Genomic DNA, 26,261 nt, shown 5'->3' with positions numbered 1-26,261 from the left:
CTATCTCTTCACGTGCATTAAGGAAATGCTCAATAAAAGCCCTGTTGTGGAAGGTTATTAAAGAGATGCTGAACAAAAGCCCTGTTGTGGAAGGTTAAAGAGATGCTCAACAAAAGCCCTGCTATGGAAGGTTAAAGATGCTCCCAATGGCGTTTCTTTAGATTGAATCCAGTTCCATTTATTCCCTCCGTCACTTGAGAAACGGAGCCAGGACTGCGGAACAGCACAGAGCGATTCCAACTGAGCCACTTGTTAAAAGTACCCAGAAAAGCATTAAAAAAGGGGGTTGGGGGGAACCTAAAGGGAAAGGAGAGAGCTGTGCTGATGTGAATGATGCCTCCATCCAGTTCCCAGCATCCAGCTCAGCTGCTGCTGGACGTCACAGCTGACTCAGTTTGGAGCCCCTTGTGGAGACGCAGCCCTGACTGGATGCTCTTGTGCCTTTCAGTTCTTCCATCCTTTTCTTACGCCGCCGCCGGCGCTTCCTGGCCATGCACGTCTCCTGTGGTTGCTGGTGGAGGGGATTTGGAGGTAGGAAGGAGGCTTCGTTGCGTTGTTTCTTATTATAAGGCATTGAAACCGAACAGTTCCTCTGACCCAAACTGCAAGGCCACCTTTTCTCAGCCGTGCCAGGTTTGTGCACCAACTCCTGCTGTTGTTCTGGCACTCTGTGATTCCCCTTTTTCTTCTTCTTGGCACAGACAGAGTTCCTGAAAGAAGATCTGAAAGTCAGGACTGGAGAATTCAACCCTCCCCCCCCACCTCCCTCCAGTCTCTCCTGGGTTCTGCTGAGGACTTTTGGATCCTTTCAACCCTGTGGGTTGAAGAACAGCTCCCACTGACACAAACTAAATCCTCTTGTCCCTGAAGTATCACACTGCAGCCCCACCAGGAACTACAGCCTACACTGTAAGGGATGCTACTCCACATCTGCAGACACAAGTGTGTTATCCAGAGGCAAACAGCTTCATGCTGCTGCAGACACAAGGATACTTCAGCACTACGAAGACACAGGGAGGATCCCCTTCCTCCACAACCCCTACAAACAGCAATGGATGCTCTGCTGTACGTAGCAACGTTGCATCTAAACTTGTAAAAACATGAATTTAAGTTGCTTAAAAAGGAAAAGAAAAAAGAGCATTTTTGGTTCTATCTGCTCAGCTGTACAGCAAGCACAGAGGAAAGAGGCAAAAACCCACCTGGACGTTGTTAACAGGAGGTTTTCTGAACGCTGTGGGTGATGCTCTGCCTTCTGCTTTCTACTGTTCCACACAGCATCCACTCTTTGTTTGATCGGGACTGACCCCAAGTTCTTCACTTCACGTCTCCTTAAACAGAACTCTGGGTCATGGCTGGGCTCACGAACCATTCATCAAGTGATCACAACAGCCCTCTCACACTTCAATCAACCCCCTTTCAAACCTCCCAATTAGGGCAGCTGGTCAGGCCATGTGGATCTGTAACCCCACGTGTCACAGCTGCCCACCTTCTTCCTCATCCCACTTCCACCTCAAGCAGCAGCAGTCAGCCAAGCTTAAAGTCTATCTATTACAGCTCTCGTTCTGTGTGTGCACTCACTTTCCAGATCTTCTCTGTAGATCTTCAATGTAGTTCATTCTCTCAATGGGATGCCCTCGAGCTCTGTTGAACACTGGAGAAAGAAAGGTCTGAGTTCTAACAGTGCTCCAATGGAACAAGCACAAGCCCATTTACAACCAGGAGCCCACGGTAAGTATTTTGTATCTTGACAAGAGGAACATACATGTACGTACACTCTATTGCAGCGTTGGGCTCCATGCCTTCAACATCAATCAGGTACCTGAGCAGAGCAACAAGACAGCTCTAATCACACGAGTAACCCCAAAGCCACTTACAAACAATTCAAACATGAATAGGAATTTGTTCGAGCTTCTGTTTACAAGCCAGATTTGAATATCAGCACTTGGCTGCTGCTTATGTCTGATTTCAACACATCCCTGCAAGCAACATCTTTGCTAAGCTTACAAGCTTTGGATCCTTGCAGGCCTTGGATTACATCCAACACTTGATCCCTTTTGCTGGTGAAAGCAGGCAACACCCCCAGCTAATGCACTCCAACAAACAACTCACCTACAGACCAGGTAGCCAGTTCTGTTTAAGCCATGTGTGCAATGCACTCCGATAAGTTTATCTGCAACAAACAGCAACCGAGTCAGAGCAGTGTTGATTTTCCTAAACCAAGTCAGAGCAAAGCAAGCTTAACATTGGTCCTCCAACCCTAACAAGCGTAAATAAACTGCAAGGATCATGCAACAAAGTCCTGTTTGTGGTTGGTTATCACAGCTGGTTTGGCTCACCGGTTCATTTCATCCCATAATTTCATGATCCCAAAGCTCACTGCAGGGAGGATGTTTCTAAATGCTCTGTGAAATGTGCTCTATCCCACATTGCCCAAGCACTGACAGGTTCCCATTCACACCGCTGCTAATCACCCATCATTACTTACATAGATACTAGAGACAACAATAAGGACCCAACCAACACAAGGACCCAATGCTACCTACCAGCCAGCACAAACTCCTCTACCACAACAGCCTGATCTCATTGCTTGGACATTCACACACCAAGAGGAGGAAAGGAAATTCATGCTGTGCATGAAGGTTAACTGAGAACACCCCCCTTCCTATAGGCAACGCATGGTAACAGAAGGGAAATTCACATTACCGTTGTCTTTGTTGTCTCTCAAAAAGCTTTCCACAACACGTTTGAACTGAAAAATAGTCTGGTTGTTGGGTATTTCGTGTCCCATGGTCAGGATCTTTGAGTACCTGAGCGTAGCTGGCAGCTCCTACAAGAAACAAAAGAGGAGAGGATAGAACAGAGAACTGCTGACAAAAAGATGCAAGAAATCAGCATTCCAACTGAAACCAAAAGAGCAGCAATGGTTTGAGGTAAGAAAATGACACCACTTGAACACACTGCCAGTGTTTCAGAATAACCCAGTGGTGTTTTCTCTCCTTCCTCCCCAAGAAAGGCAAAGCGCTGAGCTTGGAATAACTTTTCCTGTACACCATGAGCCAAAATCCATTGTAATCAACTGCTTCAGAACAGCCCACAAAACCACCTTTAGGGTAACCAAAAACATGTAGTGGTTGTAGAAAGAGAAAGGCTGGAGTCCTCAACATCACGCATGATCAAAGACAAAGACCCCAACCCAAATGGCTCTGAGATGCTTCCCCACATTTCCCTGCCAGGAGATTTAAGTGTTTGATGCCCTTTAAAGTTCCCTTCTCACTAAAGTCTTCCCACTCAGCAGCAATATCAGGGCTTGAAGAGACCCTGTGCTGAGCCTGACACTGACCTCAGGTCCGTAGTAGCGCGTTGTGTACGTCAGGTCAATGATGAGGCCCAATTCTTCTTTCTGCTCTTTGATTTTCTCAATGAGGTCGCAAGGTGAAAACCTCTCATCCGGGTGAAGGTTCTGATTAAAGCTCTGAGGGAAAACAACATTAAACACAGCTGCACTGTGACTGGTGAGCTGCCACTGCTCCCAGCAACCATAGAATGGCCTGGATTGCAAAGGACCACAAACATCACGCAGTTCAACCCCCTGCTGTGTGCAGGGTCCCAACCAGCAGCCCAGGCTGCCCAGAGCCACATTCAGCCTGGCCTTGAATCCTGCAGGGATGGGGCATCCACAGCCTCCTTGTTCCATTTAATGCCTGCAGGGATGGGGCACCCACAGCCTCCTTGTTCCATTTAATGCCTGCAGGGATGGGGCATCCACAGCCTCCTTGTTCCATTTAATGCCTGCAGGGATGGGGCATCCACAGCCTCCTTGTTCCATTTAATGCCTGCAGGGATGGGGCATCCACAGCCTCCTTGTTCCATTTAATGCCTGCAGGGATGGGGCATCCACAGCCTCCTTGTTCCATTTAATGCCTGCAGGGATGGGGCATCCACAGCCTCCTTGTTCCATTTAATGCCTGCAGGGATGGGGCATCCACAGCCTCCTTGTTCCATTTAATGCCTGCAGGGATGGGGCACCCACAGCCTCCTTGGGCAACCTGTTCAGTGTGTCACCACCCTCTGGGTGGAAAAACTTCCCCCTCAGATTCAACCTAAACCTGCCCCGTCTCATTTTAAAGCCGTTTCTCCTCGTCCCATCACTGTTTCCCCTGGAGGGGCCTCAACCCCCAGCCCAGCACCGGCCCGTTGGTGCTTTACATTGGGACCAACCGGACACGGGCAGCCCGCAATGAGCAGCAGCCGGGTGGGATCCCGGGGCGGCCCTCGCTCCCCGCTCACCTTCCTCAGGGGCACTTTGAAGGCGATGAAGCGGGTGCCCGGCAGCCTGCGGCCTAACGGGACGTAATCGGTCCACCTGCAAACGGAAGCGGAAGGAGGTTACAGCCGGAGCCACCAAACCTCTCTCAGATTAGAAACCGTGCGGCACTCACCGCTCCGGGACGCGAGAACGGCCACGGCCCGGCATGGTGACGGCGGCGGGGACGCAACCGGTACTTCCGCTTCCGTTACTTCCGCTTCCGTTAATTGCGCTTCCGTTACTTCCGCTTCCGCGAGGCCGCCGTCTGCGTGACGGCATCACGACGGAGCCGGGCCGGCTGCGGTCACAGCGCCCCCTGGCGGAGCGACCCCCCTCGGAGGACCCCAGCAGCCCCTGTGCTGCTGCTCCAGGCCGATGTGTGAAGGGAGGCAACAAACAGGAGGATGTTTGGGGGCTGCCATGCAATGCCAGCATCAAACAGAGCGTCATCAGCCACCTTCATCTGCATTGACTGCAATGGGAGCTGAGTTGGAGGCACCCACAGGGATGGGGCAGCCAGGGCCGCTCTGTGCAGCAGTGCTGGGGCCTCAGCTGCCCCTCTGTGAAGAACCTCCCCTCCTTTCCATTGAACCCATCCCCCTTTCACACAGAATCACAGAATGACCCGGGTTGGAAGGAACCTCAAGGATCATGTAGTTCCAACCCCCTGCCTGGCAGGGCCACCAAACATACACCTTTACTAGATCAGGTTGCCCAGGAGACCCCATAGATCCCCATAGAGACCCCATAGACCCCATAGAGACCCCATAGACCGCACTCATCCCCATCGAGACCCCATAGATCCCCATAGAGGCCCCATAGACCCCATAGATCCCCCACAGATCATGTTGCCCATGGCCCTGTCCAACCTGGCCTTGAACACCTCCAAGGACGGGGCATCCACAACCTCCCTGTGCAGCCTGTTCCAGGGCCTAACCACTCTCCTAGTGAAGAACTTCCCCCTAACATCCAACCTAAATCTTCCCTCTTTTAACTTAAAACCATTTCCCCGTGTCCTGGCTATTGTCAGCCCTTTCCAAGAGTTTAAGGGAAGAGTAAGTTCCCTTCAGGTATTGAAAGGCTGCAGTGAGGTCACCCCGCAACCTTCTCTTCTCCAGGCTGAACAAACCCAACTCCCTCAGCCTGTCCTCATAGGGGAGGTGCTCCAGCCCCCTGATCATCTTCCTGTCCCTCCTCTGGACCCTTTCCAAAATCTCCATGTCTTTTTTGTACTGAGGGCTCCACACCTGGACACAGTATGAGAGATGGGGCCTCACAAGAGCCGAGTAGAGAGGGACAATCACCTCCCTATCCCTGCTGACCACCCCTCTCCTGATGGAGCCCAGGTTCCCATTTGCTTTCTGAGCTGCCAGAGCGCACTGCTGGCTCTGGCTGAGTCTCTCATCCATCAGGACCCCCAGGTCCTTCTCAGCCGAGCTGCTCTCAAGGACCACTCCTCCCAGCCTGTACAGGTGCCTGGGGTTCTTCTGGCCCAAGTGCAAAACCTTGCACTTTGCCGTGTTGAACCTCATTAGGTTCACCCGAGCCCAGCTTTCCAGCCTGTCAAGGTCCCTCTGAATGGCATCCGTTCCCTCCACCGTATCGACAGCACCACTCAGCTTGGTGTCATCAGCAAACTTGCTGAGGGTGCACTCCATTCCCTCATCGATGTCATTAATAAAGATGTTAAAGAGCACCGGTCCCCTTTGTCCCATCATCTCCCCCCATGAAGAGCTCCTTTCCCTCCAGAGCAGAAGCCATTTCCTATGGGCATTTCACACCCTGCACAGATACAGCCAGGCCTCCTCCTCTCTCAACAGGCGACTCTTGGAGGACTCACCCAAAAGTGACACAAACAGCACAGTAATGATGTTTTAATTGATTTATTTGATAATTTGATGTTTGATAATTGCAATAGAAACCCTGACAGTCACAGCTGATGGCAGAAGCTGTTGTCCCAGGAGGGTGATGTTACAGACTGCAGGGAGGAAAGGCCGCTAAAATCCCCTGTAGGATCGAGGTGGGGGTGGTGGTGGGGGTGGCGGCCGGCGGGGTCTTTCTGGTGAGTAGATGGGGCTGGGGGAACGCGGGGGGGGCGGCATCCGGGCGGGACGTCTGTCTGCATATGGTGATCCACCACGGGCAGCAATGCGGGCTTTCGCCATTTCCGTGAGTTGCCTGTAGAGATGGGAGATGCTGAGGGCACGGCTAAATGCCCCGCTCTCCTTCCGCCTGGAGCAGAAGTGGAATAAAGAGCGTGCTGGGAAGGGGGAGCTACTCACTGGTGTCTCTGCCTCCGCCATCGGATATAAATGAAACAGCCGATTATGGCCAGGATCACGGGAACAAATACAGCTATAGCGCCCTTCAAGCAATACATGGGGGCATCTCTCAAAAGGATCCCATTGTTGGCTTCTTTATCAGCTGTAAATGAAGGAACAACTCTGGTCAGTTCTGCACCTCATGCCCAGCAGGCAATCTCAGCAGAGCTCTGCAACAACAGAAGCTCCGACCGTCAGCCATAGAGCTCTGCACGGCCTTCACCTGCAGCGCCAGCTGCTCTCATGTCCTCCGTGTCATCAGGGAAGCTGTAGATGGGCTGCGTGCGGCTGTTGCCCTGCTGAATCACGGGCTTGTCTACAGAATCTCCATTGATCTCTTTAGAAAGAAGGCAGCAGAGTGGGACTGTCAATATCTGCCCTTGTCAGGAGGAGGACATCCTCAGGAGGCATTACGTCTCCAAAGGCATCAGTATTTTGTGTATGTATATGTAGATCAGTTTCCCAGTTCAGGTAACTGACAGAAATAGACCCACCAGGCACTTCATTTTGTCTGGTCATCGTCCTCATCCTTGGTGAAATCCTTCTCAGTTTCCCCATCCGTCTGACAGGGCCTGCACAGAACGAAGCAGGGCACGTTTCAGACACACCAGCCATTGAACTGAGCGCTCTCTGGGGAAGTCCATCCAGACAGACTACTCACCACTGGGATACCAGCGGGGCTCCAGCACGTCATCCAGCTTCGGCTTTGGCACAGACCTCTCTGGAGGCACTTCTACAAGAACCATGAGAGCTTTCCATCATACACTGCAATCCATATCACTGCGGAACGGCACAACTGGTGCCAGGGGATGGTGCAGGGACGGGGCACATGCAGCTCTGTGCTCTCACTTACCCATACCATCCACTCTCGGTTTTGCTACAAGAGGTGGCTGAGATTCTGCATCCCATTCCCCTCCACTCACACCTGTAACCAAACAGAACAGAGCAGCTCGTGTCAAACACGGAAAGGGAATAGAGGAAAAGAAGAGGGGGAGCCCCCCAAGGCTGTGCGCTTGCAATCACCTCTGGGTTCCACCTCAGGAACAGAAGCACCATCCGACCAGGGAACAGCGTTAAATGAACCCGGGTAATTATCTACAATAAGAAACAGACGAGAGAAATTTCCATTAAACGTGTGCAATGCCGTCTTGTTCCACATGGAGCAGCATTACCCACTCGGGCCCTTCATACTGCAGGTCTTTGATGGGCACAAAGGAAGGAGATGCTACAGCGCACAAGGAAAAACCTGCCTGGTTCTTCCCCTGCCCAGCACGTCCCCCATGCAATGGCCACGGGGACACAGTCTGATTTCTTGCCCCCCATTCTGCTCAGCTTTGCTCACCCACCTGGTCCTGGTTCTTGCCATTGAGCAGCAATGACTTTCCAAAACATTGTGGCCAAAAGGAGGATGATGATGAGACGGGCAGAGGCCATGGCTCTCCACACTAATCTCAAGCTGTCACCACCACGATCACAGCCAAAGCAAATGCCGGTGATGGGGCAGGAACCGAGCAGTGCATGTGACACCAGGGGTAACGTCACAGAGGGACATTGTGAGCTCAGAGGAGAGGGGCTGGCCTCAGCGGTGACGGAACCCCCGCTGCCACTTTCGATCTGCCACAGCAGGTAAGGCAGCAGCTCCTCCTGCTCCTCCACTGCGACCCTCCTAGTGATCCCAGTGCCCCAGATCTCACCCCAGTCTCTATTTGGGCATTTCCCCACAGAGAGAATTCCTCAGTTGATGGTGACGGAGATTCCGACACTTGACGCTGGTTTAATTGGATCCTTTTTGACTGCACCGGACACTGCTGTGATGAATTCCAACAACAGCAGAGCAGTGGAGGTGCCACTGCACCTTGTCTCTGTCCCCACTGTCACCTTTGTGGGACCTCAGGCCTCTGCCCAGCCATGGGTAAGAGGTTTCCAGAGACAGGGAGCGCAGCTTCCTCCTGGGGCGCTGCCCCCAAATGTAGTCCAGCTGCCACCTGGGGGGCAGCCCCCAAATGTGGTCCAGCTGCCACATGGGGGGATCCCCCCAAATGTGGTCCAGCTGCCACATGGGGGGATGCCCCTAAATGTGGTCCAGCTCCTACCTGGGGGGCAGCCCCAGACTGTCACCCAGCTGCCACCAGCGGGGATGGCCACTAACGTGGTCCAGCTGCCACGTGGGGGGCAGCCCCTAAATGTGGCCCAGCTGCCACGTGGGGGGCAGCCCCCAAATGTGGCCCAGCTGCCACGTGGGGGGGAGCCCCCAAACGTCCAGCTGCCACCTGGGGTTGTCCCCATGGTTGTGGGTCAGCTCCCAGCTGATGGGCAGGAGTTACCCCTCCTGCTGCTCCTCCCTGGGGGGATGAAGCCGGGCATGCCTCCCCCAAATGCCCCTGCCCAACACCGGCAACATCCCCAGCGGGCAGGGACACTGCAGCCCCAGCAGCCGATGGGGCTGCGGCCTGGGGCCAGGCTGCATGGGAAGCGCCCGCGGTCTGCAGGCAGCTGCCCAATGCAGACCCCCAGCCGCCCTCTGAAGAAGGTCCGCAGAGAACCACCACGGCAGCATCAGGTGATCACCGTGCGCTGCTCCCTGCGCACCCGCCGGGCACAGGAAGGTCAGCCCCTCGGAGATGCTGTGGTGCGCAAAGAGGACCAGGGGAACTCAGCACCCACCAACGTGAGCCCCAAACCCACCACGGCTCCACTCACCTGCAGCACCGCAGCACCGGGATCTGGTGGTGAGTTTGGGGGCTGCAGGGTGGGTTGCAGGCTGTCCGCACCGGGTGGCTGTGGGAAAGCTGGCATTGCCACAATGGGGATGTTCTTGCTTTTCCAGCAGCGACACCAAGCTCAGACATCCCGGAGGACATCAAGGATCTCCTGACATCCATGGACAGCTGTGAGTCTGGGGGCTGTAGAGCTCAAAGGGGGGTGTTGGCACTGAGTGGCTGTGGGAAGGCTGGCATTGACCCACTGGGGATGTTCTTGCTTTTCCAGCAGCAGCATCCAACACTGAGATCCCAGATGACATCTCCGACATGGATGATCTGCTCGCCTGGCTCAACAGAGGTGAGTCTGGAGGCTTCAGAGCTGCTGGGGGGGGGTGTCTGCACCGAGTGGCTGTGGGAAGGCTGTGATCATCATCTGGGGATGTTCTTGGCTTTTCAGAAGTGGCGAGTCTTCAGGAGGTCCCCCAGCAGAACCAGGACCCCGTTAACATCCAAACGGAAGGGACCAAAGATGCTGCTGGCGCGGATGTGATGGCATTCCTTGACAAGCTGCTGTCTGAGCTGGACAGCCAGAGTACGGCAGCTGTCCCCAGCCCAACTGAGCTGCCTGCGCCGACAGCCCTGTGCAATGGCAGCATCCAGGCCACAAAGAGGAAGCTGCCTCAGGGCCAGGATGCTCCAGACCCAAAGCGCCGCGTTTGGAGAAGCTGGAAACAGCCCATGTGCTACCGCAGGAGACACGGCCAGAGACAGCAGTTAAGATCCCTGTAGCCCTGGGCTCCTCGCCAGCTCCTGCAGCAGCAGCGCTCCAGGGGCTCCAACATCAGCCCCAGCCCTACACCTCCAAACCTGGGCTGTCCACCAACAACACCTCGGACTCTATTATGTTATTTTATGATATTTTATTTTGGTTTATATTACGTTAAATTTTGTTTTAAACTATGTTATTTTACGTTTAATTCTGTTATGTTAAACTATGTTACTTTCTGTTCAATTACATTTAATTAAATTAATTAAATTAAATTAAATGCTTCGTATTCACTTTGTTACACCTGCACTCCTTCCTGCAGCACCAAAGCCCCCCCAGTCCCCAACACCCACCAGGTGATGCTGGTTGTGGTTGCATTGAGCCAAGAGCTGCAGCTCCTCACTGATGTCCTGCATCAATTCTGCTGTTTCCAACGCCCCCATCGCCTTGTTTTGTGCCTGGGGAAGGAGATGGTCACACACTGAGTGCTGACCTGGGGCACTGGGAGGTTAAAGATGGACACAGACAGCGCTGGGGGGCACTGATTTTGCACATGGAGGTTGATGCTGATACTGGGAGGCAATGGGAGCAGCAGGGGGCACTGGGGAGCTTTGGGCAGCACTTGTTCTGGGGGGGTTCAGGCAGTACCAGGTTTTAACCTCATTAATGCCCCCCAACATCTGCCCCAAGCAAATGCCGGTGATGGGGCAGGAACCGAGCAGTGCATGTGACACCAGGGGTAACGTCACAGAGGGACATTGTGAGCTCAGAGGAGAGGGGCTGGCCTCAGCGGTGACGGAACCCCCGCTGCCACTTTCGATCTGCCACGGCAGGTAAGGCAGCAGCTCCTCCTGCTCCTCCACTGCGACCCTCCAAGTGATCCCAGTGCCCCAGATCTCACCCCAGTCTCTATTTGGGCATTTCCCCACAGAGAGAATTCCTCAGTTGATGGTGACGGAGATTCCGACACTTGACGCTGGTTTAATTGGATCCTTTTTGACTCCACTGGACATTGCTGTGATGCAGTCCAACATGCCACTGCAACCTGTCTCTGTCCCCACTGTCACCATTGTGGGACCTCAGGCCTCTGCCCAGCCATGGGTAAGAGGTGTCCAGAGACAGGGAGCGCAGCTTCCAGCTGGGGCAATGCCCCCAAATGTGGTCCAGCTGCCACCTGGGGGGATGCCCCCAAATGTGGTCCAGCTGCTACCTGGGGGGATGCCCCCAAATGTGATCCAGCTGGTACCTGGGGGGCAGCCCCAAAGTGTGGTCCAGCTCCTACCTGGGGGGCAGCCCCAGACTGTCATCCAGCTGCCACCAGCGGGGATGGCCACTAACGTGGTCCAGCTGCCACCTGGGGGGCTGCTCTTAAATGTGGCCCAGCTGCCACGTGGGGGGCAGCCCCCAAATGTGGCCCAGCTGCCACGTGGGGGGCAGCCCCCAAACGTCCAGCTGCCACCTGGGGTCGTCCCCATGGTTGTGGGTCAGCTCCCAGCTGATGGGCAGGAGTTACCCCTCCTGCTGCTCCTCCCTGGGGGGATGAAGCCGGGCATGCCTCCCCCAAATGCCCCTGCCCAACACCGGCAACATCCCCAGCGGGCAGGGACACTGCAGCCCCAGCAGCCGATGGGGCTGCGGCCTGGGGCCAGGCTGCATGGGAAGCGCCCGCGGTCTGCAGGCAGCTGCCCAATGCAGACCCCCAGCCGCCCTCTGAAGAAGGTCCGCAGAGAACCACCACGGCAGCATCAGGTGATCACCGTGCGCTGCTCCCTGCGCACCCGCCGGGCACAGGAAGGTCAGCCCCTCGGAGATGCTGTGGTGCAAACAAAGGACCAGGGGAACTCAGCACCCACCAACGTGAGCCCCAAACCCACCACGGCTCCACTCACCTGCAGCACCGCAGCACCGGGATCTGGTGGTGAGTTTGGGGGCTGCAGGGTGGGTTGCAGGCTGTCCGCACCGGGTGGCTGTGGGAAAGCTGGCATTGCCACAATGGGGATGTTCTTGCTTTTCCAGCAGCGACTCCAAGCTCTGACATCCCGGAGGACATCAAGGATCTCCTGACATCCATGGACAGCTGTGAGTCTGGGGGCTGTAGAGCTCAAAGGGGGGTGTTGGCACTGAGTGGCTGTGGGAAGGCTGGTGTTGACCCACTGGGGATGTTCTTGCTCTTCCAGCAGCAGCATCCAACTCTGAGATCCCGGATGACATCTCCGACATGGATGATCTGCTCGCGTGGCTCAACAGTGGTGAGTTTGGAGGCTTCAGAGCTGCTGGGGGGGGGTGTCTGCACCGAGTGGCTGTGGGAAGGCTGTGATCATCATCTGGGGATGTTCTTGGCTTTTCAGAAGTGGCGAGTCTTCAGGAGGTCCCCCAGCAGAACCAGGACCCCGTTAACATCCAGACGGAAGGGACCAAAGATGCTGCTGGCGCGGATGTGATTGCATTTCTTGACAAGCTGCTGTCTGAGCTGGACAGCCAGAGTACGGCAGCTGTCCCCAGCCCAACTGAGCTGCCTGCGCCGACCGCCCTGTGCAATGGCAGCATCCAGGCCACAAAGAGGAAGCTGCCTCAGGGCCAGGATGCTCCAGACCCAAAGCGCCGCGTTTGGAGAAGCTGGAAACAGCCCATGTGCTACCGCAGGAGACACGGCCAGAGACAGCAGTTAAGATCCCTGTAGCCCTGGGCTCCTCGCCGGCTCCTGCAGCAGCAGCGCTCCAGGGGCTCCAACATCAGCCCCAGCCCTACACCTCCAAACCTGGGCTGTCCACCAACAACACCTCGGACTCTATTATGTTATTTTATGATATTTTATTTTGGTTTATATTACGTTAAATTTTGTTTTAAACTATGTTATTTTACGTTTAATTCTGTTATGTTAAACTATGTTACTTTCTGTTAAATTACATTTAATTAAATTAATTAAATTAAATTAAATGCTTCGTATTCACTTTGTTACACCTGCACTCCTTCCTGCAGCACCAAAGCCCCCCCAGACCCCAACACCCACCAGGTGATGCTGGTAGTGGTTGCATTGAGCCAAGAGCTGCAGCTCCTCACTGATGTCCTGCATCAATTCTGCTGTTTCCAACGCCCCCATCGCCTTGTTTTGTGCCTGGGGAAGGAGATGGTCACACACTGAGTGCTGACCTGGGGCACTGGGAGGTTAAAGATGGACACAGACAGCGCTGGGGGGCACTGATTTTGCACATGGAGGTTGATGCTGATACTGGGAGGCAATGGGAGCAGCAGGGGGCACTGGGGAGCTTTGGGCAGCACTTGTTGGTGTGGGGGGGGTTCAGGCAGTACCAGGTTTTAACCTCATTAATGCCCCCAAACATCTGCCCCAAGCAAATGCCGGTGATGGGGCAGGAACCGAGCAGTGCATGTGACACCAGGGGTAACGTCACAGAGGGACATTGTGAGCTCAGAGGAGAGGGGCTGGCCTCAGCGGTGACGGAACCCCCGCTGCCACTTTCGATCTGCCACGGCAGGTAAGGCAGCAGCTCCTCCTGCTCCTCCACTGCGACCCTCCTAGTGATCCCAGTGCCCCAGATCTCACCCCAGTCTCTATTTGGGCATTTCCCCACAGAGAGAATTCCTCAGTTGATGGTGACGGAGATTCCGACACTTGACGCTGGTTTAATTGGATCCTTTTTGACTGCACCGGACACTGCTGTGATGAATTCCAACAACAGCAGAGCAGTGGAGGTGCCACTGCACCTTGTCTCTGTCCCCACTGTCACCTTTGTGGGACCTCAGGCCTCTGCCCAGCCATGGGTAAGAGGATTCCAGAGACAGGGAGTGCAGCTTCCTCCTGGGGCGCTGCCCCCAAATGTGGTCCAGCTGGTACCTGGGGGGATGCCCCCAAATGTGGTCCAGCTGGTACCTGGGGGGCAGCCCCAAAGTGTGGTCCAGCTCCTACCTGGGGGGCAGCCCCAGACTGTCATCCAGCTGCCACCTGCGGGGATGGCCACTAATGTGGTCCAGCTTCCACCTGGGGGGCTGCTCTTAAATGTGGCCCAGCTGCCACGCGGGGGGCAGCCCCCAAATGTGGCCCAGCTGCCATGTGGGGGGCAGCCCCCAAACGTCCAGCTGCCACGTGGGGCCGTCCCCATGGTTGTGGGTCAGCTCCCAGCTGATGGGCAGGAGTTACCCCTCCTGCTGCTCCTCCCTGGGGGGATGAAGCCGGGCATGCCTCCCCTAAATGCCCCTGCCCAACACTGGCAACATCCCCAGCGGGCAGGGACACTGCAGCCCCAGCAGCCGATGGGGCTGCGGCCTGGGGCCAGGCTGCATGGGAAGCGCCCGCGGTCTGCAGGCAGCTGCCCAGTGCAGACCCCCAGCTGCCCTCTGAAGAAGGTCCGCAGAGAACCACCACGGCAGCATCAGGTGATCACCGTGCGCTGCTCCCTGCGCACCCGCCGGGCACAGGAAGGTCAGCCCCTCGGAGATGCTGTGGTGCACAAAGAGGACCAGGGGAACTCAGCACCCACCACCGTGAGCCCCAAACCCACCACGGCTCCACTCACCTGCAGCACCGCAGCACCGGGATCTGGGGGTGAGTTTGGGGGCTGCAGGGTGGGTTGCAGGCTGTCCGCACCGGGTGGCTGTGGGAAAGCTGGCATTGCCACAATGGGGATGTTCTTGCTTTTCCAGCAGCGACACCAAGCTCCGACATCCCGGAGGACATCAAGGATCTCCTGACATCCATGGACAGCTGTGAGTCTGGGGGCTGTAGAGCTTGAAGGGGGGTGTTGGCACTGAGTGGCTGTGGGAAGGCTGGCATTGACCCACTGGGGATGTTCTTGCTTTTCCAGCAGCAGCATCCAACACTGAGATCCCGGATGACATCTCCGACATGGATGATCTGCTCGCCTGGCTCAACAGTGGTGAGTTTGGAGGCTTCAGAGCTGCTGGGGGGGGGTGTCTGCACCGAGTGGCTGTGGGAAGGCTGTGATCATCATCTGGGGATGTTCTTGGCTTTTCAGAAGTGGCGAGTCTTCAGGAGGTCCCCCAGCAGAACCAGGACCCCGTTAACATCCAAACGGAAGGGACCAAAGATGCTGCTGGCGCGGATGTGATTGGGTTTCTTGACAAGCTGCTGTCTGAGCTGGACAGCCAGAGTACGGCAGCTGTCCCCAGCCCAACTGAGCTGCACGAGCCGACAGCCCTGTGCAATGGCAGCATCCAGGCCACAAAGAGGAAGCTGCCTCAGGGCCAGGATGCTCCAGACCCAAAGCGCCGCGTCTGGAGAAGCTGGAAACAGCCCATGTGCTACCGCAGGAGACACGGCCAGAGACAGCAGTTAAGATCCCTGTAGCCCTGGGCTCCTCGCCGGCTCCTGCAGCAGCAGCGCTCCAGGGGCTCCAACATCAGCCCCAGCCCTACACCTCCAAACCTGGGCTGTCCACCAACAACACCTCGGACTCTATTATGTTATTTTATGATATTTTATTTTGGTTTATATTACGTTAAATTTTGTTTTAAACTATGTTATTTTACGTTTAATTCTGTTATGTTAAATTATGTTACTTTCTGTTCAATTACATTTAATTAAATTAATTAAATTAAATTAAATGCTTCGTATTCACTTTGTTACACCTGCACTCCTTCCTGCAGCACCAAAGCCCCCCCAGACCCCAACACCCACCAGGTGATGCTGGTAGTGGTTGCATTGAGCCAAGAGCTGCAGCTCCTCACTGATGTCCTGCATCAATTCTGCTGTTTCCAACGCCCCCATCGCCTTGTTTTGTGCCTGGGGAAGGAGATGGTCACACACTGAGTGCTGACCTGGGGCACTGGGAGGTTAAAGATGGACACAGACAGCGCTGGGGGGCACTGATTTTGCACATGGAGGTTGATGCTGATACTGGGAGGCAATGGGAGCAGCAGGGGGCACTGGGGAGCTTTGGGCAGCACTTGTTCTGGGGGGGTTCAGGCAGTACCAGGTTTTAACCTCATTAATGCCCCCCAACATCTGCCCCAAGGCAGCGAACAGCCCATTCTTTCCATGGGGGGAGGCTTCCCCCTTGGGGCTGATGCCCCTCAGTGCTGCTCAGCTCCCCCCTGGGTGTGACACATCCCCACCCCGATGGGGTCCCCTCATTTGTACCCACAAACTCACCGTGGGTGCTTTGAAGGGGTGGGGGGTGGTGGCATCACTCGAGGGGAAACTGAGGCATGTTGCGGGCTGAGAGCTTCAGGGCAGGAGTTTTGGCTGAGCATCACAGCGGGACGGGGATGGTTTTCACTCTGAGTCAAAGCTGAGCGTTCCCTTCCTGGAACCAAAGGGTTAATGTCACCCTCCAAGTCTCCTCATCCATGTCCCCTCCCTCCACTTCTCCTTCTCCTTTCTCCCCCTCTGGCTTTTGGGGGATCTCAGCCCCCCATTTCCTCCCATCCTTCTGCCCCCCCCCTTTTCTTGCCCCTAAATGGGGAGAGGACCAAAGGGTCCCCCATTAACCCCCCCCCCCCTTCCAAGCTTCTGCTTTATTTGCCTTTTGGGCCCCAAATGAGTCACTGGGGGATTTTTGGGGGGGGCAGATAAGGGGGTTCTCTGATGGGATGTCGAGGGGTTGGGCACCCATAGGTGCTGCAGCAGCCCCCCTACCGTCCTGCTGCTGTCCCCTATTTACAGCTGGTTCCAGATGTGGGGGCTCCCAACCAACCTGGGGCAGGGTCCCCATCAGCAGAGCCGTGCTGGGTACCCGGGATGTTCTATAGATCAATGAGAGGGAACTAGTGGCTCTGTTGGTCCCATTAAGTTGCCATGAATGGGACAGAGCTCCAGGGACAAGGCACCAAGCTGGGGATCAATCCTAAGTACAACAAGGGGAAGGGAAGGAGCAGAGACCCATCAGCACCAGGACATGGGGACACGGCGACACAGTGATGTCCCCAAAGCCCCGGGGGCTCCGGAAAACCCGGCCCAGTCATTCAGTGCTGAGCCCCAAAACTCCCTTCGGTTCCGGTAAGGAAAGAGTCAATGGCACACGCACGAGAGCAGCCACACACGCCACTTCTCTGAGTTGGAACTACATGATCCTTGAGGTCCCTTCCAACCCGGGTAATTCTGTGATTCTGTGAAGGGAAGCATTACTGGACATGCTGCACAGCAGGGGTTAAGACTGGAGGTGGTCAGGGCTGTAGTGACCATGCCCTCCTAGAGTTCCTCATCTCAAGGAATGCGGGCCTGGCAAAAAGCAAAGTCAGGACCCTGAGCTTCAGGAGAGTCAGCTGCAGGCTGTTCAAAGAATTCTTGGACGAGAGACACTGGAAAACTGTTCTTAGGGGCAAAGGGTTCAAACATCCCTTTGTGTGCACCTGTGTGCAGCCCAACTCCTCAGCACAGCCCTGTGCAAGCACACATTTGTGCCACCGCATCCACGCACTATCTATGTGCTCACACACACTCACACAACCACATCCCTTAGTGCAGCCCTGTGCGCACACACACTCACACATGTGTAACCCCTTCCTTTCACTCCCAAAGTGCACGCACACACCGGTACCACAATGTCCTTGTGCAGCTCCAACACTCTGCACACCCCTGTGCACGTACATATATGTGCATGCTCGTCCTTGCACACATACCCACAGACCTACACACACCTGAGCAACACCACTGGTTTGTACACTCATGGACACAAATGTGTGTACAACACCATCCATGCACAAATACACACACACACACACACAGATCCCCACTGCTTTGCACAATGCTGTGCACACTCACGTGTGTCATGCACTGATTTCCCATCCAGTCCTCGAGGGGTCACTTACTTAGGACAGGAGTGCAGGGGAGCAGCCAGAAGCTGTTTGCATTCCCTGCTGTCTGCTGGGCAGCTTTCCTGGAGATGCTTGAGTTGCTTTGCTCTTCCTTGGGAGGTGGGAAGGAGCTTTGAATTTGAGGCACATCCCGTGCCAGAGCATCCCGATGGCACAAGGGGGATCAGGGCCCCTCTATTGGTTACCCCGGTGGCTTGCAGCAACTGGAACTTTTTGCCTATTGAGAAAGCTAAAAAGTGTGAGTTCCTCCTGACCCATATCAACAAAAATCTCAACCATAAAAAAGAGACGTCTTCATATTCAAGCAAATGACAACAGTAAGACCATGCATGTTGTTTTGTTGTATTTCCTCTGTAATCATGGGGAGGATATGAAGAAGTGGTATAATTCATCCACTTCTGCACTTCAGGCACAAGTTCCTTAGAATTGGAAGAGACCCTTAAAGGCCATCTAGCCCAGCTCCCCTGCAATAAAAAGGGACATTCACAGCTAGATCAGGTTGCTCACAGCCTGGTCATTAGTCATCCCAGAGGCAAAACACACACTGAATGATCTCTCCTTCAGTCATAAATCCTTGGAGACAACAGCATTGACACTGCATGTTACTGAAGCAGTAAAAGAAATTGCTCCTGTAACTCTCCTTGTGTTAAGTAAAATGATGATAAAAAGCAATGGAATGCTTTGGCAGGACACCAAAACCATCCTCCTTCCTTGATATCTGCTGCAATGGAACCTTCCACTGGAAGAAAGCCTCTGATGACTTGTCACCCCAGAGAGGTCAGCTTTAGAAGCAGGACTGCTGCACAATAGAATGAACTGGAGCTCCTTAGCATCTCTTACATCCAGGAGGGGTGTGATCAGACCCACCTATCACCTTCAGGTGCGCTTTCTGACACCTTGTCTGACTTCACTGTCACTGTGCCAGCATCCTCAGGCTTAACCTGCTTCATTGTCAGTGTGCAGCAATTGCCAACGTTCTTGATGTCATTGTAATTGTTGGTGTAAAGGAGGTTGCCATTCAGGAACCATTCCACGTCCTCGTCATTATGGGACAGCTCGCAGGAGAAGACAGCAGAGCTCTCTTCTTCAATTTCTACATCCTGCAGGTGCTTCGTTACTTCTACATTGCGGGCTGTGGGGAAACAAGGTGAACTGTTACCACTGTTACTATAAATCATACTGGGATGTGGTAGAATGGTTGGACTAGATGATCTTTGTGTAATCATCTATGTGAAGATAATACATGTATAAAGTTAGCAGGAGAGAACGGCAGAAGTCAACCTCAAGAAGAGAAATCTGAGGTGAAATAGGACATGGAAGAGGCCACCCTCCCTGCTCATACCTTCAGCTGCCAGCGTGGCCTCAGTCTCTGCAATTCCTGCCTTGCACTTGTACACACCAGCATCATCGGGCTTCAGCTTCAGAATTCTGAGCTCTACTGAATGCTTATCCCTCTTGATCTTGTACTTCTCAGAGGGCTCGATGGGTGTGCGGCCCTTGAACCATTTCACAACCTTTGGAGAAGGCCTGAAGTCACAGGACAGGATGACAGAATGACGTTCCAAAGCTGTCTTGTCCTCCAACTTCCTGGTGATTTCTATATGGTAATCTGCAAAGCAGGGGTGGAAGAGAAGAAAGGATGAGGACAATTGGAAGAAGAGGAAAGTCTCTTGCGTGTATTCCATTCCAATTAATGTCAAGTTCACAATGGTTCTTTGAACGACTCTAAAGATAAAACAAACGATTGTCTATAGGGAATGCCATTGACTACATTTCTATGAAGTAATACTGTACAGTATCTACCAAATGCAAGGTCCAGCTCTTGTTCTGTGCTTATTAAATTGCTCCCAATTGTTGAGGCTTTTATTCAAATAAGAGTGAGTTGAAAATATAACAAGTACTTTAGGATGTGAATGGATAATCTTACGCTGGGGACAACAGCAGATAAAAAGCCTGCAAGTTTCTTTCAGATGAAATCAATGACAAACCGCACCAAATTTAGGTGCTACCAAACTTAAACTTGTCTAGTTCAGAAATACAATTAATTTCACCTGATTTGACTTCTTTGCTATAGCCAAGGACAAAACCTCAGCTCTGTAAATCTGAATAGTAAGCACATCACAGCTATTCAAACACATCTTTTACTGAGATGCAGCTGTCTCATTTAGTGTCCAACGACTTTGAACTGGAAATGGAGCAGACCAAAGCAGAATCTAAACATGGCTTCTACAAGGACTGATCAAATGCAGCCACCGTCAAATTCAAAGTATCTGATACAGAAGGATCACACTCACTGTCAGACAAAACCTCTTTGGAGAGGTGAACTGACTGCCCTGTTCACCCCCACTTTGGAAATAACTGCACTCATTTCCTACCTGCTCCCAGCAGTGTGGGATGGTGGGATAGCATCACACGTCCCACACTAAGCATCCCACCATGTCACTTGTTCCACCTAAACCTCAGTCCCAAAACAAAAGGGGAACTCGCTTCTGAACCCTCTTCACTTCATTTCAGATGTCTTATATGCTTGATCTCCAACCCACCCCCCACTCAGGAGAAAGACCCCCCGCTTACACCCTACCATCTTGTTGCATTCTGATGTTGTCATCAGCCTTCAGCTTGTTGTCCTCTTTGTACCACTGGGTCTGAACCTCATCGTGTGAAATCTCACAGACAAAAGATGCACTCCCATATTCATTCACTTCCACATCTTCCAGTGCTTTAACAATCTTGATATCTCCAGCTGTGAAACAGTAGAGATATGTTTGTCAGGGTATTTCCAGAACTGAGTGCAGCATCTTTTCCTTACACATATTTGCATAGAAAATAAGTAGGATTATGTTTTATTCTAAACCATCATCCATTCCTGAGTCATTTCTCTCTTCAACACAGTCAATGCATTATTGCCCTTGAACTTAAAGACAGACCTACTAGCTACAATGGAGCTCCCTGCAAACAGTTTTCATGGAAACCAGAATCTCATTTATTCTAAAACCTTTCAAGCAAAATTAAGGGTAGAAAAACAATAGAACTGACTGAATCTTTAAGGTCATTTAGTTCCAGTCCCCCTGCTATAGGCAGGGACACCCCCCTCCACACCAACTCTTCTCCTCAGGGTCAAGGCTTCTCTCAAATCATTCTCCTCTAAGCCTGTGCCTGTGCTTGGGATTGCCCTGACCCAGGTGCAGGGCCTTGTACTTGGCCACACTCAAGTTCATGAGGCTGCCAAGGGCCCACCTCTCCAGCCTGTCCAGGTCCCTCTGAGTAGCATCCCTTCCCTCTAGCACATCAACAGCACCGCTCAGCTTGGTGTCATCTGCAAACTTGCTGAGGCTGCATTTGATTCCACTCTCCATGTTGCCTACAAAAATGTTAAATAACACTGGTCCCAACACCACCCTCCACCTGGACACTGAGCTATTGACTGCAGCTCTCTGAGTGTGACCATCCAGACAGTTCCCTATCCTGCAACTGGTCCATCCATCAAAACCATTGTTCTCCAGTTTGGTGACCAGGATGTCATGCAGGACGGGATCAAATGCTCTGCACAAGTCCAAGTAGATGATTGTCAGTTGCTCTCCCATTATCCACTGATGCTGTTACTCCATCATGAAAGGCCACCAAGTTTGTCAGACATGGCTTGACCTTGATGAAGCCATATTGGTTACCACCAATTACCTCATCTTTATTTTCCAAACTATGCCAAGGAGAACTAGACAGAACTCTACAGTGTTGTGTCACTACAAACCTGTCTGAACCATTGGCTTCTCTGCATGCTCATCACTAGTCTCTCCTTAGCTTGTGTGCCTACAAACAATGTATGGGGAATGTCAGCCACAAATCTTACCTAGGGGACATCTTTGCTTCAAAATCCTTTGAACATCACACAATCCCTTTTAACTCTCCAGGTCTGCATTTAGTTATGTCAGAATCAGGCCATATTTCTGTGCTGCTATATCCCTTTCCTTCTGAAGGGCCTGGATACAACTTGGATTAACCTCAGGAGAAGAGTTCCTGCATAGAATCATAGATTTACCCAGGTTGGAAAAGACATTGAAGATCATCAAGTCCAACCGCAGCCTAACCAGTACCCTAACTCTAAAAACCCTACACTAAATCATATCCCTGAGTACCACATCCAAAAGGCTCTTAAACACAACCAGGGATGGTGATTCAACCACCTTTCTGGGGAGCCTATTCCAGTACCTAAAATCTCTAGTATCTAAATCTCTCTAAAAGAGCACAGGTATTAATCTGACCAGAAAGGTTCCTGTTTGTTCATAAAATGAGCCTTTTCCGCTCCATCTTGCATAGGCCACTGGGCACAGGGTAGCTGGGAGACCACAGAAAAAGTGGTTCTGTGAGCAATAGGGAAACTACTGCCTAATCCAACTCCTCCAATCTCTGCGCTCTGCCAGCATGTCTAAATAGGGTGGCAGATACACACAGGAGATAAATATTTCCACTTCCCTCAGCCAACACTGCTCTGAATTTCTATGGGACACACAGTTAGATGAAAAGGCATTTGACAAAGAAGGAAATGAAAGAGTTTAATCTGCTGTGTCATTCTCTCGGTAGCCAGAATAACTAACCCTCGCCAGTGTTAGTTCAAAGAATAGGCAGATTTTATCTCCTGACATGAGCAGTAATTCAAAGAAGCTGGTATATGATCCAGTATCCTGCATATTCACTGCAGGCAGGCAAAGACATTATGAGATAAGGGAGATCTACACATCACTTGTTATGAACACCTCATAAAGATAAAACCACACACAAGAGGAGAGTTTATGAAGAGGACCACTCTTGGACTACTTTCCAAGAGGCATCAATTAGTAACTCTCTTCGCTCATTTTTCACACTACTCCACAGTGTCCTCCTGAGCCCCCTTACTCCTGTTGCCAACTGCTGATGCAGGGAATCCTGAGGAACCAAGGATTCATAGTTGTTCCATCAGTAGTCCTTGGTCAGCTCTCCCTCCCTGCCCCTTCTGTTTTGATCCCACTAGCCAAATTTTAGTTAGTCTGAAAAGAGGATGGAAACCTCCGCAGCAATTAGTTTCTAAATATCTTGCAATGGGCAGCTTGTAGGAGCCCCATCTCAATGCCCACAGCACAGGAGGCAGGACTGCTTAGCCCATGCACTAGTGCATTTACCAGCACAGATGTAAGCCCAGATCTATGCACACCAAATACAGGCTCTCAGTTTGCACAAGGAGGCATCCATGGAGCTGAAGTATTAGGCAGATATTGTGGTGGGGCAGCAGTTATTGAGACGCCAGACAGAAAGGACACAGATAACGTGGCAACTCAGCTTTACCATTATGACTGATGATGGAACATCTAATTTCACTGCTCAAAAGAGAACTTCCATATAACTGGAAAGAATGAAATTCACAGGGGAAACCACACACAGACACACACAAAAGCAATACAAAGGAGATGAAGGATGGTTCACATACTAGTGATTCACTCTGAGACGCAAGCAAATGAAAGAGTATCCCCAACCATTTGCCTCCTGAAATGCTAAGTATATAAACTCATTGCTGTGATAACTCTGCCAGACATGAGTCATACACTGTAAAACCTTATGGGGTCAATCAGTTTAACTTCATAAATTCATTACACCAACAAAAACAGACCATCGTGTCCAGGCTGGTTCATTTCAGCTCTTCAAAGCTGTTGGTAAAACTGCCTGAGAGCTGAAATGCTTACCAGCAAAAGCTAAAAACTGTAAATCAAATGTAATAGGCTGGCTTTGTCTACTGTATAGAAATGATGCCTGAAAAAAAGAAAATAAAAAAGAACGTAAACCAGAACAAATGGAATGGCTACATAAAACGCTGTTCCTTTCCAGGACAGAGATTGGAACTGGATGATCCTCCAGGTCCCTTCCAACAAAAGGCATTCTGTGATGCTTCTTGTATGACTCTCATGACTCTTTCGTCCCCTAGCTGCCATTTACTTATGTCTTCAAAACATCAACTTATACAAAACATTCCTGTAGTATTCTCTCCCATGCTAAATGAGCCCTTCCAAGACAAAAACATGTTACATAGAGCACACCCCCTAGTGCTTGACACAAAGCCCCTGTTCTGAAACTTCCTGAGACGCAGCTGCATTGCAGAGTTGTTCTAGTGGTACAGGCACGTGGGAATGGAGAAGTGCAATCAGAACTTTCTTGTCTATGGCCTCATTCCCACAGCAAAAGGAAATTCCTGAAGATTTTAAAAGATGGAGCTGCCTCACAACTGTATTTAGAATAATTTGTTCAATTTCCTCATCAGAAATTAACCACCCCAAAGTTCAGCTCCAAAAATTTTAAGCATAGCAGGGAAAACTTACAAACTAATGACCGTTTTCTAAAACATTCTAGAATGAAAGGCCAAAATGTGTTCTCTCTCACCTGTGACATGAATCTTGAAGGTGAGTTTCTGGCCAGCAGCCTCGCAGCTGTACTCCCCTGCATCTTTCTTCTCTACCTGGATCACCACCAGCCGACACTGTTTGCCCTCTGACTCCACCTTGAACTTCTTGCTCGAGGTGATCAGTTTCCCCTCCTTGTACCACTTCACCTCCATCTTCTCCTGGGCCACCTCGCAGCTCAGCGTGGCATTTTGAGTCAGTGCAGCCTTCACCTCCTTTTGTACCTTGTCCTTGTTTGTAAACACGTCTTCTTTCTCTGCAGGGACATCACAACAGTCACACCATTTTGCTGTAGTCTGCTGCAGAGCTTACTCCAGTTCCCCATTTTCATTATACTTGCCCTTCACAGGGACCATCATGATGCCTCATTAAGACAGGAAAATACTTTCCCCTCTATTTTGCCTTGGGAAATGAATAGGCATATCATTTCATATCATATCATAAATCTAAACATTTCGCAGTCTGATAGCAGATTTGGACATGAGATTTAGAACACCTGCATGCACTGCTGAACCTCCTCCCTTCTCTTTGTTTCTTCTGATGTCTCTCTACATTTCCAGTAAATCAGAAGGGAATGGCCCTCTAGAACAGGTTGCCCAAGGAGACTGTGGATGCTCCATCCCTGCAGGCATTCAAGGCCAGGCTGGATGTGGTTCTGGGCAGCCTGGGCTGCTGGTTGGCAACCCTGCACATAGGAAGAAGGGGGTTGGAACTGGATGAGCACTGTGGGCCTTTGCAACCCAGGCCATTTATGAGTCTGATTATTGGCATTTTCCACCTCATTGTGTCATTCAAATTTTGTAACCAGATCTCATCAAACACCTCCCCTTTTCTCACTCCTTGCATGCCTGGTGTGCTCTTGCACTGTAACCCTGCAGACACCAGCTGACTACAAGAGCTGCACAAGTTACCCTCCTTGCCTATTGTTTGTTGCAGTAATTCATTCCTGGATGGAAAAGCACATGTAGAAAAGTGTTGCTATGACACTAGATGACAAAGAAAGTCCTATAGCCAAAATGTTTTGCACCAGAGAGGCTGTAAGTTGATCCTCCAAATGCAAGACACACAAAATGAAGTGTTCCTTTATCTCTGGGATTCCAAGCATTTTCTCACCTCTGACTTTCACTTGGAATGTTGCTTTGTCATCTTTTGTTTCACAGCTGTAGCTCCCTTGGTCTTTCAGGGTCACATTTTTGACCATGAGCTTGCGGTGCGTCCCCTGGGAGATGATGGTTGTCCTCTGGTCCTGCTTCACCTCTATTTGATCTTTCTTCTATACGACAGCTCCGCTTGCAGCTGACACCTCACACACCAGCTCCAGGTCTTCAGAAGGACTGACTGATATTTCTGGAGTCGTTTTGGACTTGCTGACAAAATTAATGGCTTCATCTGAAGAAAAAAAGAGAAAGTGGTTTACATCCTGACTCAGGCTTATTCAGCACAGCATTAAGATACAGTTAGAACTGATTGTAATGTCTCTGCTCATTACATCTGGGGGATCAAGTTTCACCTCTGGAGGTACTCACATACAAACGTGTGCTTGATTCTCCTGTGTAAGGAAAGAGTAAGTTCTATGCAGACAGTTCTTATTTCTTCTAATCAATTCTGTATTCTGCACATGTTCTTCTGAAGCTAAAATGAAGGCAGCTAAGTAACCTGTTTGCAATACATGAACAAACCAATTCAACACCTTGTCTCTAAGCTAACAAGCAGCGTTTGATGAGCACATCAGTATTTCATGCCCTTCATTCCATCCAGACTGTATTGGCAATAACTATGCTGGTATTAACAAGGATAGCAATTACAAGCAAAATGGTAGAAATACAGAAGATATAAGGAAAAGGGAACTCACCAGAGCTGAGGCGATCCTCCCTGGTGAGCGATCTCCTAGAGATGCTGCCTCAGTGAGGGTCAGCCCTTAAATGAGGTCTCAGAGGAGGTGGAGTCGAACTC

At 51.7% G+C, this 26,261-nt stretch overlaps 6 protein-coding genes across 7 annotated transcripts; 4 read left to right on the top strand and 2 right to left on the bottom strand.

Annotated features, from left to right (window-relative positions):
- Window positions 1–152: 152 nt before the first annotated feature.
- Window positions 153–4,522, bottom strand: LOC146758552 (RNA/RNP complex-1-interacting phosphatase-like). The gene is made up of 9 exons (XM_085514533.1): window positions 4,440–4,522; window positions 4,288–4,363; window positions 3,341–3,472; window positions 2,704–2,827; window positions 2,110–2,170; window positions 1,773–1,819; window positions 1,579–1,651; window positions 1,200–1,328; window positions 153–710 (listed from the first exon to the last, which is right to left on the bottom strand). Exons 1-9 carry the CDS (start codon window positions 4,472–4,474, stop codon window positions 380–382), a joined length of 1,008 nt encoding a protein of 335 aa, XP_085370659.1. The 5' UTR covers window positions 4,475–4,522; the 3' UTR covers window positions 153–379.
- Window positions 4,523–6,173: 1,651 nt separating this feature from the next.
- LOC146758551 (uncharacterized) lies at window positions 6,174–9,617 on the bottom strand. 2 transcript variants are annotated; one of them, XM_085514527.1, is made up of 8 exons: window positions 9,328–9,617; window positions 7,651–7,722; window positions 7,481–7,552; window positions 7,289–7,360; window positions 7,122–7,199; window positions 6,851–6,964; window positions 6,589–6,730; window positions 6,174–6,484 (listed from the first exon to the last, which is right to left on the bottom strand). In XM_085514527.1, exons 3-8 carry the CDS (start codon window positions 7,482–7,484, stop codon window positions 6,304–6,306), a joined length of 591 nt encoding a protein of 196 aa, XP_085370653.1. In that variant the 5' UTR covers window positions 7,485–7,552; window positions 7,651–7,722; window positions 9,328–9,617; the 3' UTR covers window positions 6,174–6,303. The 2 variants fall into 2 exon arrangements, with proteins under 2 accessions (XP_085370653.1, XP_085370652.1); XM_085514526.1 differs by lacking the exon at window positions 9,328–9,617 and adding an exon at window positions 7,974–8,382.
- On the top strand, window positions 8,441–10,235 carry LOC146758550 (uncharacterized). Its single transcript, XM_085514525.1, has 3 exons — window positions 8,441–9,356; window positions 9,455–9,687; window positions 9,787–10,235. Exons 1-3 carry the CDS (start codon window positions 8,441–8,443, stop codon window positions 9,877–9,879), a joined length of 1,242 nt encoding a protein of 413 aa, XP_085370651.1. The 3' UTR covers window positions 9,880–10,235.
- A 41-nt stretch (window positions 10,236–10,276) lies between these two features.
- Window positions 10,277–12,114, top strand: LOC146758549 (uncharacterized; the record flags this gene model as incomplete). Its single annotated transcript, XM_085514874.1, has 1 exon — window positions 10,277–12,114. A coding segment is annotated over exon 1 (1,071 nt), but the record flags the coding sequence as incomplete, so codon positions are not given.
- A 2-nt stretch (window positions 12,115–12,116) lies between these two features.
- LOC146758548 (uncharacterized) lies at window positions 12,117–13,279 on the top strand. The gene is made up of 3 exons (XM_085514529.1): window positions 12,117–12,174; window positions 12,273–12,344; window positions 12,444–13,279. Exons 1-3 carry the CDS (start codon window positions 12,165–12,167, stop codon window positions 12,773–12,775), a joined length of 414 nt encoding a protein of 137 aa, XP_085370655.1. The 5' UTR covers window positions 12,117–12,164; the 3' UTR covers window positions 12,776–13,279.
- A 1,525-nt stretch (window positions 13,280–14,804) lies between these two features.
- Window positions 14,805–15,835, top strand: LOC146758547 (uncharacterized). Its single transcript, XM_085514530.1, has 3 exons — window positions 14,805–14,817; window positions 14,916–14,987; window positions 15,087–15,835. The coding sequence occupies exons 1-3, from the start codon at window positions 14,808–14,810 to the stop codon at window positions 15,416–15,418; spliced, it is 414 nt and encodes a 137-aa protein (XP_085370656.1). The 5' UTR covers window positions 14,805–14,807; the 3' UTR covers window positions 15,419–15,835.
- Window positions 15,836–26,261: the final 10,426 nt, after the last annotated feature.

This window comes from Coturnix japonica, chromosome 13 (assembly GCF_054131305.1).
Source record: "Coturnix japonica strain WE chromosome 13, WE-NBRP24, whole genome shotgun sequence".
In the NCBI taxonomy this organism is placed as follows: Eukaryota; Metazoa; Chordata; class Aves; order Galliformes; family Phasianidae; genus Coturnix; species Coturnix japonica.
This window is presented reverse-complemented; position numbering and strand designations above follow the sequence as displayed.

Coding starts and splice junctions, on each gene's coding strand:
- LOC146758552 (XM_085514533.1), bottom strand. CDS start 4,474: ATGCCGGGCCGTGGCCGTTCTCGCGTCCCGGAGCG. Junction 2,171..2,703: donor GAGAGACAACAAAGACAACG/GTAATGTGAATT, acceptor TGTTTGTTGCAG/ATAAACTTATCGGAGTGCAT. Junction 1,329..1,578: donor CTACAGAGAAGATCTGGAAA/GTGAGTGCACAC, acceptor GTTCTGTTTAAG/GAGACGTGAAGTGAAGAACT.
- LOC146758551 (XM_085514526.1), bottom strand. CDS start 8,061: ATGGCCTCTGCCCGTCTCATCATCATCCTCCTTTTGGCCACAATGTTT. Junction 7,553..7,650: donor TCCTGAGGTGGAACCCAGAG/GTGATTGCAAGC, acceptor GTTTGGTTACAG/GTGTGAGTGGAGGGGAATGG. Junction 6,485..6,588: donor TGGCGGAGGCAGAGACACCA/GTGAGTAGCTCC, acceptor CCATCTCTACAG/GCAACTCACGGAAATGGCGA.
- LOC146758550 (XM_085514525.1), top strand. CDS start 8,441: ATGAATTCCAACAACAGCAGAGCAGTGGAGGTGCCACTGCACCTTGTC. Junction 9,357..9,454: donor CGCAGCACCGGGATCTGGTG/GTGAGTTTGGGG, acceptor TTGCTTTTCCAG/CAGCGACACCAAGCTCAGAC. Junction 9,688..9,786: donor GCTCGCCTGGCTCAACAGAG/GTGAGTCTGGAG, acceptor TTGGCTTTTCAG/AAGTGGCGAGTCTTCAGGAG.
- LOC146758548 (XM_085514529.1), top strand. Junction 12,345..12,443: donor GCTCGCGTGGCTCAACAGTG/GTGAGTTTGGAG, acceptor TTGGCTTTTCAG/AAGTGGCGAGTCTTCAGGAG.
- LOC146758547 (XM_085514530.1), top strand. Junction 14,988..15,086: donor GCTCGCCTGGCTCAACAGTG/GTGAGTTTGGAG, acceptor TTGGCTTTTCAG/AAGTGGCGAGTCTTCAGGAG.